Source organism: Octopus sinensis, linkage group LG8 (genome assembly GCF_006345805.1).
Source record: "Octopus sinensis linkage group LG8, ASM634580v1, whole genome shotgun sequence".
NCBI classification, from domain to species: domain Eukaryota; kingdom Metazoa; phylum Mollusca; class Cephalopoda; order Octopoda; family Octopodidae; genus Octopus; species Octopus sinensis.
In genome coordinates this window covers 79,040,503-79,063,002 of record NC_043004.1, presented here as the reverse complement: position 1 = coordinate 79,063,002, position 22,500 = coordinate 79,040,503, and the positions used below count along the sequence as shown (strand labels likewise).

General features: G+C 33.5%; 1 protein-coding gene across 1 annotated transcript in view; it reads right to left on the bottom strand.

Moving 5' to 3' along the window:
• LOC115214859 (collagen alpha-1(XXII) chain) overlaps positions 1-22,500 on the bottom strand; it is a 257,647-nt gene that overhangs the window by 180,715 nt on the left and 54,432 nt on the right. The window contains exons 8-10 of the mRNA XM_036505510.1: positions 8,158-8,217; positions 2,592-2,699; positions 1,026-1,079 (exon numbers count right to left, since the gene is read on the bottom strand). Coding sequence (XP_036361403.1) covers positions 1,026-1,079; positions 2,592-2,699; positions 8,158-8,217 — 222 coding nt within the window. The remainder of the gene's footprint in view (positions 1-1,025; positions 1,080-2,591; positions 2,700-8,157; positions 8,218-22,500) is intronic.

The window sequence follows — 22,500 nt, the reverse complement described above, 5'->3', positions numbered from 1 at the left end:
ATGAGTTCCGGGATCTTAAGAACTTTCCGGTCCAGAGAACAGGGTGTCATCATACCGCTTTTATCCTCCTTTTTACGGCCACACCTCGAATACTGCTGCCCACTGTGGTCTCCCCATACAGGACAAAACATCTCGAGGATTGAATCACCCCAGAGGGCACTCACTAAGCGAATTGAAGGCATGGCTGCTCTCGATTATTGGGACCGCCTTAAAGCCTTGAAACTCTACTCTCTTCAGCGTCGCTTGAGCAGTACATCATTTCTACGATGTGGAGAATATACCGCCAACTTTTCCCAAACGACCTGAGCATTAGCTTCAAGGTTCATCCAAGACTGGGACCACGGGCCATACGTCCCCTGCCCAATTCAAAATCACAGCATACATGTACACTGCAACATAATTTCTTTTCCTCAACAGGCCCTGCCCTATTTAACATTGTCCCGAAAGAGGTCAAAGAGGAAAAGGATCCCATCAACTTTAAACGGAGTCTGGATAGATTCCTTCAAAGAATCCCAGATAAGCCACCCATAATTGGATACAACTCACCCAACAAAAACTCACTACTTGAATGGACCATAAACAAAACTTGACTTAAACAGGATTTAGATAATCCTATCAGGTGGTGCTATTAAGTTAGACATGGCCTGGGCCAATCTTTGGTCGAAACATATCTAAGTTTTATATATAAATGTGAGTGTGTAAAATAGATAAATAGATAGATAGGCAGGTAGACAGTCAGAGAGATAGATAGCTAGGTAGATAGATGGATAGATGCACATATGCATCTATTTATCTATGTCTATCTGTGTAACTATGATGTCAGAAAGTTCGTTTAGCAATCAGATGGTTCGATATTTAACCCCGTTCTGCGACACTTTGGACAAATAGATTCATATGTGTGAGCTTGTTTCTGTGTGTGTGCATGAGTGAATGGGAGCGTGTGTCTGCGGCTTGTTTACCAATGTGTTTAGTTGTGTCCTTTTAATTCTTAATTAAAACAAATATGGCTTTTATTCCGTACTTACTTTCTCTCCTCTCAATCCCCGACGTCCTTCAGGGCCACGAGGGCCAATGGTACCCTAAAAATATTAAAAAAAGGAATAAAAAATTAAAAAGGAAAACACGAATATGTATTTCTTTCGATCCGACTCAAGTTCAATTTTCTCTGGGGGTTATATGTAACTAAGTGGATTGACCTAACATATAGCTGTTGCTTATTTTTAGGGGTTTCGCAGAGAGGAAAAATAAAGTTACACAACAACCGGATCTGAACTTAGTAAGTAAAGAGTCAAAATACGCTACAGACCACAGCTCAGCGCTTTAGTATTTGCACCAACTCACAGCCATTAACATAATTTACATATCTATAAATTACATATAAATTAACAATATGTATAACGTATTTATTCATGTATGAACCACAGGTCAGATTTTTCAATTAAAATCAAGAATAAAATAAAGCGGCGTCCATTACACCAGAAAATACAGTGTGTATATATTGAAAAAAAAAGTTTTTTTAAAAGAATATTTGCATATTCAAATACAAGTATTTAAGAATTCAATCACTACTACTATCCACAACAAGTCACTTTCAGGGCACTTGCCCATTCAACATCCTACTGCTATCATGGCACTCCCGTATTCTTCTTCTTCTTCTTCTTCTTCTTCTTCTCTTCTTCTTCTTCTTCTTCTTCTTCTTCTCTACCAAGAATTTACAACGACCTCGAGCTCACAAGAGTAAACAAGAGAGACAGAGACAGGCAGAAACATGGAAAATGCCCCCTGTATTTGAATACTATGCAGATATTCTTTTAAAAAACTTTTCTTTTAATTTTTCCAAAATTTAATTGTCTTCCATACTTACTGTTGAAAAAGTCTCAATGACTGAAACCGGTACTGAAATGGTTTTATAAAATTATTTTAGCATTTTCTACCTTGACTTTCTTTTTCCATATATATCAACTCGGGTGTTCCTTTTCAACCTTATACATATTTTATATATATATATATATATATATATATAACACGTGACCGACCAGTCTATCAGATGTAGTTACACATCGCTGGTCACAATGAGTTCGCATTGTTTTAGCCTTCGAATGACGCCACCCCGCTGGCTAAGCGAGCAGGCCAATATATATATATATATATATATTATATATATATATTGTGTAAGATATAAGTTAGAGGTTATTCAACCATCTAAGGGATAGATGTATCCGTAGGCATTCCCGGTGTATTACCTCAGTATGCATAATACTCGTCATAAGGTATACGGTAGTAGGTAATTTAAAGGTAAAACAGTGGTTTAATATAGAGAGAGACGATAAGAAATGGAGCGATAATTAACAATGAAAAGGGGATCATTGGTGTTTTAAAGTCATTCTCATTTTTAATTATTCGCTCCATTTCCTATCAGCTATATATATATATATAATATATATATATATATATATATATATATATATATATATACATGTATGTATATATCATAGATCTATATTATATAAATATAATGTTGATATATATTTGCATACATGGTTGGATATAATTAGAACGATATTGCTATGAAAAGAAAGCGTTCTACCTACCGTCTCACCATCGGCTCCTCGTGGGCCTGGCGCGCCTCTTAATCCTGGTACTCCGGGTAAACCTCGTTCGCCATCCCTACCATTAATACCGGGGATCCCTGGAAGTCCCTGCAAAAAATATATAATACAATTGCATCAGATTTTTGGTCAGCGAAACCGCTAAAACACAAGCAGTTATAATCTCTGTTATTTTTCACTAGAGTAGTTTCATGCGAATTTATATTGCACCACTTGGTGCAACACCGTGATCGTATGGTGTGAGGGGAGCATTGTGTTCTTAGTTTTAGGGGGTGGATTGAGGGAGCGCAGACTTCTGATGGTGTACTCGTTTTTTGTTAAATTAATATATTAATAAGTGTACACCAGACACGTGCATCACAACCATATGTGCGTGACATGGTGTTCTCATATCAAGATAAACAGCAGGTGGGGCCCAGTAGGAATTTTCTTCAGGTCAAGTAACCCATCCAGCTCAAAAGGTCCCTGAATAAGGTTTGTTTTAAGGATGATGAACAAAACACCTGTTTCCAGAGGTAAATCACTCATATCCCAAAGACATGGCTATGATGCTCCCCCACTACTTCTACACGTGATCAGAGATGCACATATCGTCAGCCACTAAGGGACATGCTCAAGTGGTTGAGGTCAAGCAACTGACAAGCAAATCTTTGGTATTGAGCAGATTATTTGCTGTAGCCCATCTTTTATACCAAGACAAAACAATGTCCATGATAACACTTCCAATCAGTTAAGATGAGAATCCATGAGAGCCACTGCCTGGTACTTCATCAGGGCATTGGTACTGCATCAGGGCATTTAATAACGCCACCTTAGCAAAGGCGCAAAAGCGGAGGTATTATTTTCAGTTGTGTTTGTTTGCTTGTTTGTCCGTGAACAAGATATCTCAAGAACCGCTAAATGGATTCGGATGAAACTTTCAGGGATGCCTGGACACGTGATTGGCATGAGATGATTAGATTTTGGGATCGATTCGGTGCTGGACAAGGATTCTGGATTATTTGTTATATTTACTTAACTTTACATGATGTATTACGATCTTACTTTCACTTTCAAGTCTATCTCCCTTGAAAGCATGCTCATGGTTTCCACGTAAGTTATAGCGGCGTTGCTGTTTCCATAGTTTTATTTTCGTTTCTCTAATATCAATTTAACTAGCGTCTCTATCTTCGTAGAAACTGATGGATAAAAAAATCAAGCTACATGAACAAACGGCAGCAAAACCGTTCAGAAATGAAAGAACACTAACATATTCAGTAACAATAATAAATTTAATTATCCTCAATAATTTTTAGTTTTACCAATCTCTGACCTACTTGACAATTGCATTTCTAGCTCTGCCTTGAAGGAAGCTTTACATCTTGGACCCACGAGTTTTGCGCGCAACGAAGTTCTTAAACTTCCGTTGGCAGAACCGTATGCAGGTCCTTTCCGTTTTCTTTCACGCACGGATAAATTTTCTACTATAGACATTAATGGCAATTATGACATTATATCAGTGTATAGACTAAAAAAAGGCCTTCATGGAGAAAACTGTCCCTTTCCCACTGCAGACGGCACACACACAGTATTACAAACACGGCCCGCACACCCACTTTCACATTCTATGACTACCATTGGGATCGATCATGTACCGGACGAGGATTCTGGATTATTTTTCCGGGTCTTTTACTTAATTTTTGAGAGCGGTTGGGAGTTTATTTAAGATATTCTCATTTTAAAAATCATCTCCGTCTAATCGTTGAGAAGACGTTGGTGTTGCCTTGGCGGAGGTTTGCGCATTATTATTATTATTATTATTATTATTATTATTATTATTATTATTATTATTATTATTATCATTATTATTATTAAACAACCGTCGCGTATTTACAACCTGGTTACTCTCACTACTTTGTAATTATTTTACTACACAAACGACCTCAGATCAAATTGCTTGCCAAACTCACAAATGTCCGGTTCATTCAGGGAAAATATAATCGAAATAATTCTAACGAAACTTATTGATTACATTTTCGCTTGGTCGTTAGTATTTCTTGTACATTAAACTATTTCATTGAAGTTGTTTTGCCATATTCAAGGCTTCCTTATAGTTTCTAAATCTAATTGAAAACTGAAATACTTTGTGATATCAGTTTAGATAAATCGGAATGAAAGTATTGAAGTGAATGAGATATATCTTTATCATTTACTTTCATTTGTTTAAGTCATTAGACTGTAGCCATGCTGGGGCACCACATTGAAGGTTTAGTCGGACAAATCAACCCTAGTTCTTATCTTTATGTTTGTGCTTATTCACTTTTTGCTGAAATGTTATGTTACAGGGACGAAAACAAACCAACACCGGTTCTCAAACGTTGTGGTAAAGGAACAAACACAACCACAAGGACACCCACATGCGTACGTATATTTACGACGGGCTTATACTGTTTTTGTCTGCCAAATTCACTGATAAGGCATTGGTCGGCCCGGGGCCATAGTAGGAGAGACTTGGCACTGAACCCAAAACCAATTAGTTTCAAACCAATCTTCTTAACTACTCAGCAGTGTAGTTGACTATATCGAATACTATATTACTGGTACTAAAAAATTACTCAGAGAATAAAGGCAAAATCTGTTATCCCCGGAATTGAACATAAAATTATGATAAAGCTGCAGAAATGAAGTATTTGGTCTAACTTCGAGAATTGCCATGAAAACAACTCTTTAAAATAAGATAGGATTGAACCCAAAAGTTGCGAACCCAAAAGTTTTCGCCAACAATAAATCTATAGAGCTGTTAGATGAGTTCTACAAGTTTATCGTTTGAAATCGATAAAATAAGGACCAGTTGAGCAACGTAAGGATCATTTGAGCAATGCAAGGACCAGCTGAACAATGCAAGGACCAGCTGAACATTGCAAGGACTAGTTGAACAATGTATGGACCAGATGAGCAATGCAAAGACTAGCTGAGCAATGCAAGGACCATCTGAGCAATGCAAGGACTAGTTGAGCAATAGAAGGACCAGTTGAGTAATGTAAGGACTAGTTGAGCAATAGAAGGACTAGTTGAGCAATAGAAGGACCAGTTGAGCAATGTAAGGACCAGCTGAGCAATGCAAGGACTAGTTGAGCAATGTAAGGACCAGTTGAGCAATGCAAGGACTAGTTGAGCAATGTAAGGACCAGCTGAGCAATGCAAGGACTAGTTGAGCAATGCAAGAACTAGTTGAGCAATGTAAGGACCAGTTGAGCAATATAAGGACCAGCTGAGCAATGTAAGGAGCAGTTGAGCAGATGTAATCGACTTAAACTTCTTCTCCGAACTTGCTGGCCTTGTGCCAAAATTTGAAACCAATATTTTGTACTGGAATGACTCCTTATGTTTATAAAGGAGGTAAAAATATAAGCAGCAAAAAGACGGAAGCCGTACCATTCGTAATTTTACAGTAATGAAATAAAGAAATAAAGATGTAACCAAAACTTGTTCCAATTATATCTTAGAATTAGTTTGGTGAGAATTTCATCAATGAATTTGCCAGTAAAAAGTACTTGAAACTATATGAAGAAGCATAATAGTAATATCAAGTGGCTGACGAGTGTCGAGAAGTCTGTTAGGCTGGATGGCTGCGTCTTCTTTGCCTACTTCTATAAATACATCTGCTTTTGATCAGAGACTCACTCCCTCGACTCCTCTCAAGATATCTGCTTTCTCTCTACCACACTCCGAACGCCTCCAACTGCCAACAAATCTTCGACCATATCTCTTCCTGCTTCGAGGATGTATGTATGCATACGTGTGTGTATATGTATGTATGTATGTGTATGTATATATGTATTATGTGTGTGTGTGCGTGTGTGTGTGTGTGCGTGTGTGTGTGTGTGTGTGTGTGTGTGTGTGTGTGTATCACTTCATTCTTCTCTAAATTCATCGCCCTCGTTGACTTCAGCGCTAACAACTTTACTTGCTTTTTGCACTCATCTTTATACTGATGTCGCTAGAGCAGAAATTAAATATTTTGCAATCCTCAACTCTTTATTACAAGTACATAAATGACGGGGAAAGCTACCCAAGGATGCTTGCTGCATAAATGATAGCAGTAGAGTGGATGCTAGCATATACTGAACCAAGAAATTTTCCTTAATTAAAATTGAATATTTAATGGCAAAATATTTTCATTAATTTAAGTTTATGCGTTTTGTGTGAAAATCATTTACTAAAGGACAAAATCTGGTTAAAAAAAGAAAAGGGAGACTACCAAGAAATTTTAATTAATGAAAATTAGTTAAATATGGAATGTAGTGACGAATATGTTTGAATTTTCTAGTTTTTATCCTGTACAAGTATTACTGACATTCCAAACTCTGTTGATCACTTTCTCATCTCCTAATCCTAAATTCTACCAAACAATCTCGATGTCTTTACTTCCACTGTTCAGAAGAAATGCTTAGAGGTATTTCGTCTGACGCTATATTCTGAGTTCAAATTCCGCCGAGGTCGACTTTGCCTTTCATCCTTTCGGCGTCGATTAAATAAGTAGCAGTTACGCATTGGGATCGATGTCCCTTTGTCTGTCCTTGTTTGTCCCCTCTATGTTTAGCCCCTTGTGGGCAATAAAGAAATAATTGTGATTAAACCATCACTATAAACCCTTGCAATATGCAACATTCTCTCCCCGCAAAGTTGATTAGTCAAAACTTAGTCAATTACATGATAACTGCTTTAACGGTGCAAGGGCTTCACTCTTGGGACATCAGAGACATCTGAGAGGACTGAAATCATCCTGTTGGGTATATATTTTCAAATCCTCAACAACGGAGGATACGTAAAATCTCATTTCCATCGAATGGTTTATGCATTACAGTGGTTCAGTTAAAATCACGGCCTACAACAATTGGCAAAAAATTCACCCCCACCTTTTATTAACCGTCACAATTCCTGGAAATATATCGACCGAAACCGAAAAGATGTCTTTTTTTATGCATCGAAAAGCACATAAACTTTTCTGCCTCACAAACTGTAGCCGATTCGTTTGCTTTCTTGCAAGAGAAGGTATCAACTTTAAGGGATCTTCCATCAATCCATTTTTTTTTCGACCATGATAATTCCGTAAGAGGTAGGCCCATGGGGAAAATCTCAACATTTTCCACTCATTTTGCGCTTCTCTATACTGCATACACTAAATAAATGCCAGAAATATTCCTTTCAAATGCACCACGTTTACCATCCTGTCAAACACACAGACGCACACACAGACACACACAACACACACACACACACACACACACACACACACACACTCACCCACGCATACACACACATACATATGCACGCATAAACCATGCACACACGCACACATATAGACACTTCATCATCAAGATATTATCTCATCTGTTTATACCTGTTCAAAATTTCACCTGGAGACGGTGAACTATATGCTATGATGTAATCTATGAATACATCAATAAAATTCTATTGAAACAGCCGTAGTAAATTTTAAACTCCATCCGTGTTCTTTTTATACACACCCACACACGCACAAGCGGAAATAATGTGATATACTTACATCAGTTCCATTTATACCGGGTTTACCTCGTGGACAGACAATGTTACATTTGGGTTTTTTCTATAAAACATATCATGGTACATAATTAGTGACACAGTATAGAAAATTGTAAACTATAGTAAAATTCTACATTTAAAGATTATTGCTTTAAAAACAGTTTTATCACAAAAAAAAATCCCCAAAACGAACATAGCATTTTATGCATTGAAGAATTTCACACGAATATATTTCGTTACTGTTATAAAACATTGAAGATACTGAACAATTTTCAAATATACATTGACTTGAAACAATATTTTCCATGCATGAAATAACCAAGGAGAAACACAACATTTATATTGCAATCAAAGTTTGGTATTCCAACTCAAACTGTTTTTACATTTTAAAGAAAACAACTTTATAACAAAAAGTAATTGAAATACTCATGGTTTAAAATTACATATATTTATATACCATGTATATAAAAATTTACATACATAAAATTGCATATTACACACACACACACACACACACACACATATATATATATATATATATATATATATATATACAATAATATATGTATATATACATAAGATTATATATTATATGTACGTAGTATATAAATATATACATATACATATATACATACATATGTATATAGAAATTTTAGATCGATAAGGATATAAGGAAGCATTCAGTAAATGTGGAAATATGTAAATGATGATAGACAATAAATTTTGATTAAGTAGGGGAAAGGTGGTAAATGTTTAAAATAAACAAAAGAATATATAAAACAATTATTGCCATGGACACAATGATTAACAGGTTCAGTTTGTACTATAGTTATGATGCATTATACACACTGTTTTACACATAAGCAGCAAGGTTTAGTCAACATAAAATATATAATATTTGTTATTTCATAATGGGGGTCGAACGACAAAATTATGGAAAGGAAATAGCATCAGATGAAAATAATGTTAAAATAAATAAGGGATGATTTTCATGCACAATTGATGGCTCCTTTGTGTTTGTTATGTAAATTTCTGCTGATATCTAAGCATATAATATTTACATTTAATGTATTTATGAAGAGATTTCAGAGTAGTTCAGCAAATGTCGGATTAAGCTGAAAATATCCGGATGAGAGGAAAAATTGCTTGAGGACTGTTTATTAACAAATATAAAAACAAAAACAAAGCAATATATATATATATATATATATATATATATATTATATATATCTATATATATATATACCACCCCTATAATTGCTAATACAGAATTAAGATACCTTATGTATATTTTATTTGTTAGTGTCATAAACTTTGAAGAATGCTTTAGAAAATGGCTGCTTTTATAATGAGATAAATGGACGCCATATTGTCGGTTGATAATCTGGAGCTGGGTAATATTTCTCTGACTGAGATGTATCCTATTATCATTTGTTTTATCCATATTAAGTTCTAATTTTGCATTAATCTGATTTTTTAAATGTGTTTTATAATCTAAAAACCAATCATATTTTAACCCTAAACGAAAATGAAAACTGGTAGATGCCCAAGAAATTATTATGGGATCTCTATTATGTCTATCTCTACCTAAACAAAAATTATACTCATGAAATTTTATACAAAATTAATGCGTTGTTTTGTATTTGGTTTGCAAGATTCTTGGTGTGGATTTGTGTATTGAAATATATTTTGTTTTATCTCGGGAGGGGCATTATGTCAATAATAAACACCCACACACTGGTTCTATATCACGTCTTCATAATTCATCAATTGGTTAATTATTGAACCAATTAACTAATCGATTGCTTGATTAATCGATCGATTTACCAATCAATCAGTTATGTTTATCCTTTCGTTGCCATTTGCGACTACAAAATGTACAATATTAATACATTATCAGGAATTGAGGGCTTTTATGAATTTTTTTATTACATTATTGCTGAATTGACTTTTATTTATTTATTTATTTATTTATTTAGTTTATGTTTGCCGAGAAAATTTCTAGTATGTTATCATTCGTAAATTAAACAACTTTGGTGTTTGAAGACACACCTAAAAAAAACATCATTATAAATCCATATTATAAAACTATATAAACGGAGAAAAGCATTTCCGTGAAACTGTAAGCGATCATTTGGTTTAACTTAATCGCTTGAATATTTAAGCTAAAATCCATAATGATAAATATGATTCCATACCTTTCCCTTACATTCATTTAAAAGATATTTAAAGTTCAAAGATATATCACTCCAGAGAGATTAGCAAGTATGGAGAGAACTATTTTATTTGCTGTTAAATATTTCTAAACATTTTTCTTCTATAATTAAATTGTTAATTAAATGATAATTAAATGATAATCAGGACACGAAAGAAATTAATTACGCTATTTCGTTTTTAATGAAATGGCAATAGATAACGAAATTTCTAACAGAAAAGATACGAAATTCTATTTCTAATCATGCTTGCAGTAAACTATGAGTAGAGAATTATTATTATTATTGATAGTTACAATTCTGTTTGAAATGAAAGTCAATTCTACATCGTCATGTATAAGCGCATCTCAAATGATATCTAAATATACACAAGGGCAAAATGGTAGTATTGAAGTTCGTGCAACAGCTGTAGCAGTAGTAATTTGTTACAAATTGTAATTTAATTAGGATCAGCATCAACAGACAGAAGAGGAAAAAGAAATTAGGGAAGGGATTGACAGAGAGAAGGAATGAAATAATGATCTATAAGAATTATTTGTTCAAAAGAATGAAAGAAAAGCCGAAATCCACAAAAAAAAAGAGAAAAAAAATGACAGAAGAAAATGCGCAAGCAAGATTTGGCGCCCAAGAGTGGCATATCCTCTACCTGAGACGATGTTTTTTTCTTGTAATTATTTCCAATGGGACGCTGAAGAATAAGAGGAATATTCTGTATAGCTAATGCAACTGTAATAAACATTAATCTCCGCTATTTGGCAATAGAAAGGAGCAATTAAGTATATGATAATGTGTATTTATCTAAATATGTATGTGTGATATTGTGATATTGTCACTTATCAACAATGTTAGTAAAAACGATATCAAATTATTGCTTATGTATAACGTCCGTCAAGTGCTGGTGTTTAATAATAAAACAATTCCATCAGAAATAAACATGTTAATAAAATCACTATTAACATTAAATACAATGTGAGGAAGAAACACATTGAGTTAAAATGGATATTAACTGATCGTTAAACCAATAACGTTTGAGGATAATTAAAAAAAAGAGTTTTTAAGGAACGACCAAAGAAATATGAATATCTTTCTTGTATGAATATTTGACGTGTTAATAATATCTACTGATACATGTTCTGTAAAATAAATAAACTATTACGGCTACACCACTTTTTACATAAATTTTCAGATGTAACCACTTTTTAATTAGTTATAAACAATCTACGAGAATTCATGTTCTCTCATATAATCAGATTCCAAATCTAATAGGAGGATTCTCATCTGAAACGAAGTACAAATCGAATATTAACTGAACAAGTTGACAATATCACTCATGCAACAGAAGAATAACAATTGGTAAATCTGATGAGAAAAGGTTCGTGGTGTCGACATTTTGTTTGAATTCCTTGTTTGTTGACGATTTTCACTTCAAATTTCAAAGAGTAAATTTTATATAACCTCATATGTTTTCTGTATGGAAGTAAGGAGAACCAAATAGACAGGTCATTGTACCTTTAACAAATGTGGGGTGTAATGGTTTACATTCTGTCGTGTTTCGGGTAAAATCTTGGAAACTTGAGTTCAACAGGCTTTCAGCAATAAGTACTTCTTCATCTCGAATGTTGGTGTAGTTTTGCGTTGGTTTTGTTTTCGCAGAAACAACTGAACCTTCTCTAAGATATTCTTCTAAAGAATATATTGTACATTTGTAGGATCATGGGATCATTGGATCATTCGACGTAGAATTTGATAATATATATATTATATAATATATATATATATATATATATATATATATAATATACATACATACATACATACATATATACATATATACATGGCCACAGCTCATTAGCTGAAACTGGAAAAATCAAAATCATATATATATATATATATATATATATATATATTATATATATAATTATTATAATATATTATTATGTATATATATATACATACATACATACATATATACATATATATATATTATATATAATATATATATATATATATTATATATATATATATATATATATATTGTATTCTAGACAATTCTGCTGAGGAGCTACAGATATATTATGTGAGTAAAATTACATAATTTATTAATAGCGAAACATTGTCCAGAATTAATCATGCATTTTTTATTTTGTTATTTGCCCCCTGTTCGTTTACGCTAATAGTTTGTGCTAACTTTCATCGGAAACAATTCTTCGTGGCTGAAAACCGTAGCGGATCTATTTTTTTCGTGCTAGAGTCGACCACATGGTGGTCACTCTCTTATATTTACGTATAAACTTTATTGTATTCCTGGTTTTTATGCACTAAGCCCTTGTGTTAAATTGATGGTACTATTAAATTAGTATCCAATTTTCTCACCCTTATTAGTTGATTAAATATAATATATATAATTATATATATATTATATATATATATATTGTATGTATGTATGTGTGTGTGTGAGTGTATTTATATGTAACATATGGTATAATTATACACAGGGCAAATTTTAGCCATTTCTCTGCAAAATGGGAAATGAAACAACCAAATCGATTTCGACCTTATTGGGTTTTCGTAAGAGGTGTCCAAATCATTCTGACATTTTCCAGAGAAACAAGCAGCCAAATTGTCTATTTATATACTATATGCATACGCACATGTATATATGTACACATATATATGTGTATGTATATATATAATACATATGCATATTTATACATATATGTATGTTTATATATATATATAATTATAGATATATATATATATATATATATATATATATATATTATATATATATATATATATATTTAATAGATAGATACAAACTCTCTCACACAACACAGACACACAACACATATAATAAGGTGGTCCAAAAGTAGGTTTTTAAGTTATTCAATTATCTCTTTCACATCAATATATTAACAGTTTAGATCTTGATTATAAAAAAATATGAAACCATTATTTTATGTTAATTTAATTAATTTAGTTAATTGTAAGATAAAAATTTTAATGTAACAACATGTTTTAAAGCAAATTTAAAGTGCCTACGTGATAGCTGTAGACCTAATTTGGGGCCATCCTGTATATATATATATATATATATATATAAAACGTTGAAAGATTTAAAAGGCCAAATAATGCAAATATATTTTAAGATGAGGTAACAAACTAAAAGTAAGTTACCTGGTAATCTTTGGTCGTATATGTATCCATATTTTCGGGACATACAAGTCCCTTCTTCAGGGTTAAAAAGGATCTGTCCTTGGGAATATGTTTTTGTCGGAGATAAAATAATTCTAGATTTTAAATCATTCAACGTGATATTCCATATACAATGCTTCAAGCAAACTATGAAATCTTATTTATATATATATATAATATATATATATATCTATATATATATGTATGTGTGTGTGTGTGTGTGTGTGTATGTATTATATATATACATGTGTATATATATATGTATATGTATATGTATATATATAGTATATATATACACACACACCCACACACACACATATATATATATATATATATATATATCATACATACACATATATGTACAGGTGCTCTCGACTGAGGATGAGACAAATAGCTCGAAACTAAGTCATTCTCACCATCTTGATGCCTGCCAAAGGGTAGTAGGTGTTCGCCTCCCCTGTTAACAATATATTATACATAAAGAGTGCAGAGTCGCACCGATAAGCAGCTGGCGGAGAATGTGCCTGGGGTTAAACTAGTAGTAACATTTAACAGCCACTTTGATATGGTGACTGGTTTTATTGTTTAGTACAGTTACTACTCTGGTCTCAAGACTAAATGTAGCTGGTATAATAGACAATTTTTACTTGTCAGAAATATCAATGCTTTAATTCGCATCACCACTGTTAATGACACTTTTATTTCGGTGTTCCAATTCTCTGAATCGCTATGTAGTTTGCTTCACAGCCATATATGGTGAGTCGTCCCTTAACATTACGCTAAAAACCTTTCATCGAATTGGATAAATCAATCAGAATGTTCTCTGGTGAATATCTGAATAATAAGAATAAAATATTTTACAATGCATCACAATTTCTTGATGATGTAAGCTATGAGCAGTTGACCATCGTTTTAACATATGTAAGTCAGCACAACGAAAGTCTTACTGGTGAATCACAGAATCACGTCTTGCTAGGTTACACTAAAGAACAACCATAAAACTATTTAATAACTTTGCTTTGTAAATTCTTGAACTTCAGAGATAATTCATTACGTAGTCATCTTCAGTACGAATTGTACATGTAAATGATATGGTGGTTACTCAGAAATTGGTGTTGAACTGAAAGAAACACACAGATACATAAAGACGCCTTTTATATCGTCTTCGCCATTTTCATTAGATTTTTACTATATTCTTATAACTCTGCATTAATTTGAAGCCTTGAAACGTTCCAAGCAATTAATTTTACAATTCGCTTTCACAATACGTAGGTCACATGCCTACAACCGTTAAAGCATGGACAAATATTTTGATTTTAACGACACTTTTAGAGGATTCTCGGTTATTTAAAGAATAAGACTGCTGTGCCCCACCGCAGTTAAATAAATATTTTATTAGAGCAGTGTTGTCTAAGAAAATAATGATTTCATTTAGACGCATTGAAATCACTTGGTAAATAGGAATAGAATAATAATTATCCGATAACACGACAAAGCAAGCCTCTGAAACAACTAAAACACTTGCCAATTCCATTTATATTAGCTCTGAATGAGTTTAGAAGCTATGTCAACACTTGCAAGATATTAAAAATAACGTAGATATTTTGGAAGTAGCAAACAGATGGTGCTTTTTGATTGCTATTAAAAAAATAACATGGTTTCAATGATTGTAATAATGCACGTACATAAATATAGGGATTGTCAAAAGTACATCACATCATAGAATCTACGAGAGAGAGAGAGAGAGAGAGAGAGAGAGAGAGAGAGAGAGAGAGAGAGAGAGAGAGAGAGAGAGAGAGAGAAATAAAGACAGGGGAAACGTAGTATTAATGAAAAAGGATGTAAAGATATCGTTCACATTTCAATTTACTTTTTTGCAGTTTCAGAATATTTTCATAGGACAGTTTTTGACTATTTTATGTTATTTGTCATATGTATGTATGTATGTATGTATGTATGTATGTATGTATGTATGTATGTTGTATCTATCTATCTATCTATCTATCTATCTATCTATCTATCTATCTATCTATCTATCTATCTATCTATCTATCTGTCTGTTTCTGTGTATTTAAGTTATATCACGTGTGTCATGTAAAATTCAAGATGAATTTTAACAATATATCGTAACAGAAAAATTAGTTAATCTCAAAACTAATCTTAATTTTGAGTTCTTTTGCTCCAAACCACGAGGCATAGAAAACGGTTCATTGTTTGGTGGCAGGTTATCTGCTAGGTTTCATTGCAGTTTAAACAATATTAATTCTTTCTTTTTGAGATACCATGCATTTCAACCAGAATTCCTGAATACACACCAAATAAAGTAACCAGATATAAATTAATACACATGGGTGCTTTATATCGGGTCTATTTGTCAGCAACAATCGTAACAGCTTATGTTAAAAGTATTAAGCTTCAGCTATACAATCCACAGTCAATAACATTAACTTTACATCAACACAAAATCCATTTTATCTCGTATCTACATCTTCAGAGCATTTATCCGTTCTTTTCCAAAATTTTCTCAAATTCTATGAAGGAAGTTGTACATTACATATATCTTTCATAGACATAATAAAAACGGCCATCTTAAATTTCACAACATATACTTAAATACCTAGAACAGTAGAATGTTTAAAATACATTTTTAGCTATCATTAGCAGCAAGAAAAATACATAGAAATACGTCTGAATGCTTTTCTTTGTACCTAATTTAATATTTCGTTCCTATTCCCAATTGATTTATCGTATTACATATTTAGTGGTGAGATGTAGATGAGGTTTCTCCAATTAAAGTGAGCTCAATATCCGTTTGTAATTCCTGGTTAAAGCTATAAAATTTTCATTAACTTCATTGGTGTTTTTGGAAATACGTAAGCATCACTTTTTCTCTTCTCTGAAAGGCTTGAGCATGCAGAGTAACGGCGTACGTTTTCAGTAAGTCCGGTATACGTCGGTTACCGATATGCAAGTGTTATGTAGCATGACGTGACTGAAGAACAGTTCTGAATCAAATCGTTTCTTTTGAGCAGCAAAATCTGGATTGCAAGAAGTCTGGCGCTTGTTTTTGATTTCTGAAGCATTAAGAAGATTAGAGAGTTATCTCCGCCTGGATAGTGCACTGGTCTATCAGATATTCTTTTCGTTGCAAGGTCATGCAAAACATCATATTCTCCATTAAATTTGCTCCAGTTACGTGACCTATGTTATTTATATATTCAAATGATTAAGCACTGATGTTGTTGTAAGTTACTCATTACTACTGTTTACAGGATACGAACCAGAATACGCTCGGCTGGTTGTCTGCAACTCTATCCTCTGAGTCATTCACATTCTGTAGATATGAATAACTTGCTTGAATGCGTACATGATTATGCACAAATAATCTTCGTCATCATCATAATAATGATCATTCTCGTCATTAGCATTTATTATTGAGCTGGCAGAATCGTTAGCACGCCGGGCGGAATGCCGCTACGTTCTGAGTTCTGAGTTCAAATTCCGCCGAGGTCGACTTTGCCTTTCATCTTTTCGGGGTCGATAAATTAAGTACCAGTTACGCACTTGGGTCTATGTAACCGACTGAATCCGTTTCTGGCCGTGCCAAGGAGGCAAACCTTTTGTAACAGTTCTATTGGGTCCTCTATTCCAATTACCTTTATATTCCCCTTGATGCCTTCTGATACTGTTCCCAAGGGCCCAACAATAATTGGCACTATCTTCACCTTCTTCATTTTCCATAGCCGGGCTATTTCATATATAAGAGGGTTGTATCTATCTATATTTTCGCCTTTCTTCTTGACTATTCATGGGTCAAAGGAGTATGCAACATCAACTATATAGCATTTGTGATACCCGTTGTCCATCACCACTAAGTCCGGTCTGTTATGATCAAGCACCTGATCTGTTTGAATTCGGAAACGCCAGGGGATTTTGCTAGTCTCCAGCTCCGCCACTCTCTGCGGTTTGTACTCGTATCACGTCTTGCCTCTCTCTAGATCCCACTTTTCGCACAGTTTCCAATGTAGCACTCTCGCTACCTGGTCGTGTCACCACAACTTGTAGCGGTTTTGTGCAACTTTAGGGCATCCGTCCGTGATATGGGCAATGGGGACACTTGCTCATTCCTAAAGTTGACACTCCAATTATTATTATTATTATTATTATTATTATTATTATTATTATTATTATTATTATTATTATATTATTATTATTATTATCATTATCATTATTATTATTATTATTATTATTATTATTATCATTATCATTATTATATTGCATTTAATTTAATTAGTAGGGATATTGTCTTAAGAATTGGTGACAACGTGCCTCTTCAAATCTTAAGAATCTTTCTTGACATTCTTGCCAGACACAAGATTGCACTTTTCTGATAAGAAGACAATATGCTCAATCCCAATATCCTGCAGCTTTTAACGGTAGACACTTTGGGTGCTGTACCAACGACGACCCAATCACCACGGGAACACATGTCACCTTTGCGTTCTGTAGTCTTTTCTTCTGTCTGGCTACGTTCTGATGGTTTTCCAGTTTCCTCGGTTATTTCTAAATCATCATCATCATCATCATGAATGCAATTACATAATATTGAAGAACAAAAGCTTTTGGTGCATCTTCCAAGCTATGACATAAAAATTTTCGCTCTTGAATTATTTGTATGCAGCAGATTGTCGGCAAAATTAACAATAAACTGGAAAAATCTTTGATTTCAAGCAGCAGACAGAACATGAAGATATGATACTGATAAGATCATATTTCATTGAACTATTGAATAGTGTCCTTTAGATTTAAAATGAAACAAATTGATATCGTTTATATGATGTTCGACAGTTCGTATTTCCTAGATATGTCTAAAAGATACCTATGTATAGGGCGTTAAATAGGGACTTTGATATCCCTAATTACATATACAGGTACTGAGTGCACTGCTGCTTTGAATATTTCTGCAAGTATGAGCAAGACTATGATGGGTATCGCTCGCTGATCTTCCACGCAGCACATGAAGACAAAATCTCACGAATACTTTCACGACTAACGGGTTATACAACTTGGCAGTCACGTTAGCGCGCCGGGTGAAATGTTTAGCAGGGATTTCGTCTGTCGTTACGTTCTGAGTTCAAATTCTGCCGAGGTCGACTTTGCCTTTCATCCTTTCGGGGTCGATAAATTAAGTACCAGTTTCGCACTGGGGTCGATGTAATCGACTTAATCCCTTTGTCTGTCCTTGTTTATCCCCTCTATGTTTAGCCCCTTGTGGGCAATAAAGAAATATATATAACTTACACGCACGTAAGTCTGAGATGAGAAATATATTCTAGACGTTAAAAAACTTTGTCATTATACTAACGGCAACAAAACTATATCTATATCACAGAATGAGAGAAGCAATAATTATATTTTCTGTCGTTATGTTGGCAAAATAATCCAAGAATGAATTATGTTTAATTCAATATGTAATGTAAGAGATGAATAAGTTATACCAGGAAATTTTGTATTTCACTTATTTATACAAACCTGTTATAATACTCCCGCGTGAGTTCTGTTAAGCACATACCTACATACGTATATACGTATATATATATATATATATATATATATATATATATATACCATAAGTGCATAGAAAGTGTGCCTAAAGCTAGCTGGAGACGATGATCTCCTGTGGCTACAAGCTACAGTAACACCCACCGTTAGTGGTTAGCCATATTGAGATGACTAGTATACTTTACATTGAATATTATCATAATATAGAAATACATTATAATCCGTTTAATGTGCGTACGTACATACGTGCATATTTGCATATTTGTATATTCTATCAATATACAATATCTATAGAAATAGATATTTCTGCACATTGCGAACCATATTAATTCTCTATGTATATATTTCTCTCTATCTATCTACCCCCTCTCTCTCACTCATCTCTATATATAGTGAAGGCGCATGGCTTAGTGGTTAAGGTGTTGCACTCACGATTACAAAATCGTGGGTCCGATTCCCAGGCCGGGCGTTGCGTTGTGTTCTTGAGCAAAGCACTTCATTTCACGTTGCTCTGCGATCATTTCTTCATCCGGTGACGTATGTTGTACCTGTACAGGTAATGTAGGAGAGTCCATTATATATATATGTGTGTGTGTGTGTGTGTGTGTGTGTGTGGTGTGTGTGTGTGTGTGTATGTGTGTGTGTGTGTGTGTATAAAGGAAAGAATAAATAGAGTCAAAAGGAACAGGGACTACGATTCGACAGGTGTTTAAATATCACTACACGTGTTTCGACACAACTTAGATTCACATAAATGCTGGATTTAAATTTAAATTAAGTAACTGTTTACCTGTATAATAGGACCTAGTTATATTTCCTCAGGTGATATATAATCGCTGTCTCCGTAAATGAATTTTTGATTTCGATGCTATCACATCCAGTTGGCTCCTTTGAATCTAATAGGTTCTTAACTGAATACACCTCAACTATATATATATATATATGTGTGTGTGTGTGTATATATATACATATATACATATATATATATATATATATATATACACACACACACACACACACACATATATATATATATATATATAATGGACTCTCCTACATTACCTGTACAGGTACAACATACGTCACCGGATGAAGAAATGATCGCAGAGCAACGTGAAATGAAGTGCTTTGCTCAAGAACACAACGCAACGCCCGGCCTGGGAATCGGACCCACGATTTTGTAATCGTGAGTGCAACACCTTAACCACTAAGCCATGCGCCTTCACTATATATAGAGATGAGTGAGAGAGAGGGGGTAGATAGATAGAGAGAATATATACATAGAGAATTAATATGGTTCGCAATGTGCAGAAATATCTATTTCTATAGATATTGTATATTGATAGAATATACAAATATGCAAATATGCACGTATGTACGTACGCACATTAAACGGATTATAATGTATTTCTATATTATGATAATATTCAATGTAAAGTATACTAGTCATCTCAATATGGCTAACCACTAACGGTGGGTGTTACTGTAGCTTGTAGCCACAGGAGATCATCATCTCCAGCTGGCTTTAGGCACACTTTCTGTGCCCTTATGGTATTTGGAAAGGGAGGACATCCCTTTGTGTGCCTAAAGCCAGCTGTAGACGATGATCTCCTGGGGCTACAAGCTACAGTAACACCCACCCTTAGTGGTTAGCCATATTGAGATGGCTAGTATACTTTACATTGTCGTGCAGTTACTGTTTACATCTCGGTCAGAGATTTACTATTGATAATATTCAGATGTAGAAAAAACAACTTATTTTCCTTTTCCGACCACGTATTTCTATTTGTAATTAAAAATCCCACCCCTCCCAGATTAAAAAACATAAAAAATATCTACTAAATAATAAAAAGAATTACACTTATTTTTATCTATTAACCTAATGTTTAAAGACGAAGAATTGTTTAACATTTACATCTAGACCATATTTCGATTGCCGATCGTCATCAGGTGTCTTATTTCCTTTATATCTAAACTGAGAGTAATAATGTTCTTTTCGTTTAGTCCCCAGGAGGGCATACTTCTTATTAACAACAACTTATCTGAGATATTCAAACACTCAGCTACTTAATATTAGATATTCACACTCGAACCTACAGGAACATATTAAGAAGGAATAGATACGTTATTGATAAAGAAAAAGTTGTTTGCTTGTATTTTACATGGCAAAGAGACTCTTTATTTTGTAGACAAAAAGAAAAAAACTTTAACGTCTTAAATTGTTTCAAGTACGTTAGTTGCATAAGTGAAAAGGATCATTATCGATTGGGAATTGGTCTCGTCTTACAGAAGCTTAAATCTTCTTATGTGATATCCAACAAAATAATCATTTGCTTCTGTAAAATTCACTGTTTTCTTCCAGATAATTTGATCGATGTAAAGCTTAAATTTCTTATCTATTTTTGTGGGGAATGCAAAGACAATAATTTCAGCAAAAATTTCCGAGCAATATAAAAAGAAAATACAATGGCGGTATATTTGACATTTTACCTGTATCGATAGCAAAGAGAAACTGAAAATAAAAGAGAATAAAATTTGCTACAATGTGTCAGTGAAAGCGTGCGTGTGTTGTGCAATAATGAGAGAAAAAAATAATTGTGTTGTGAAGATAATTGTGATGAAAAATATTGTGACGTGAAAATTGTGAAATAATTGTGAAATAATTGTGTTGAAACCAGAGAAATATTATTTCTGTGAAAATATATTTGTGTCAAAAAATTGCTGTGTGAGGATAAATGTGATGAAACATAAACAGTGCCGAGTTATTTGATGCTGTGAATATATATATTATTGAAAAGCAAGTGTCTTGTATTTTGTGCAGCTGGATTCCATCTGTGAAAAGTAAGATTCTGCTGTAAAAAAAATAACAGTGCAATCATAATGCTTAGTAAGGAAATTTTCGAGTAGTGCCTTCATACCTTATCTTATTTTGATGCACACACACAAACACGCATATCTATCTATCTATCTATCTATCTATCTATCTATCTATCTATCTATCTATCTATCTATCTATCTATCTATCTATCTATCTATCTATCTATCTATCTATCTATCTTTTTACGATCCCTTTTGATCGAAACTCCCCTTCCTTTTTTTTTTTTTTTCTTAAACCTTCAAAAGAAAAGCTCTACCTTGTAATTTCTTCTATCTGTGTGCAGCCCTGTGTGGCTAATAAAGAAACATATCTATCTATCTATCTATCTATATATATAGATATATATATAATATATATATATATATATATATATATATATATATATATAATATATATATATATATATATATATATATACAGGGTATGTTAACCTCGTAAAGGGATGGTTGCATCCAAGGAAATACAATACCTACTATTGTTAACTTCTTTATCTCCATTT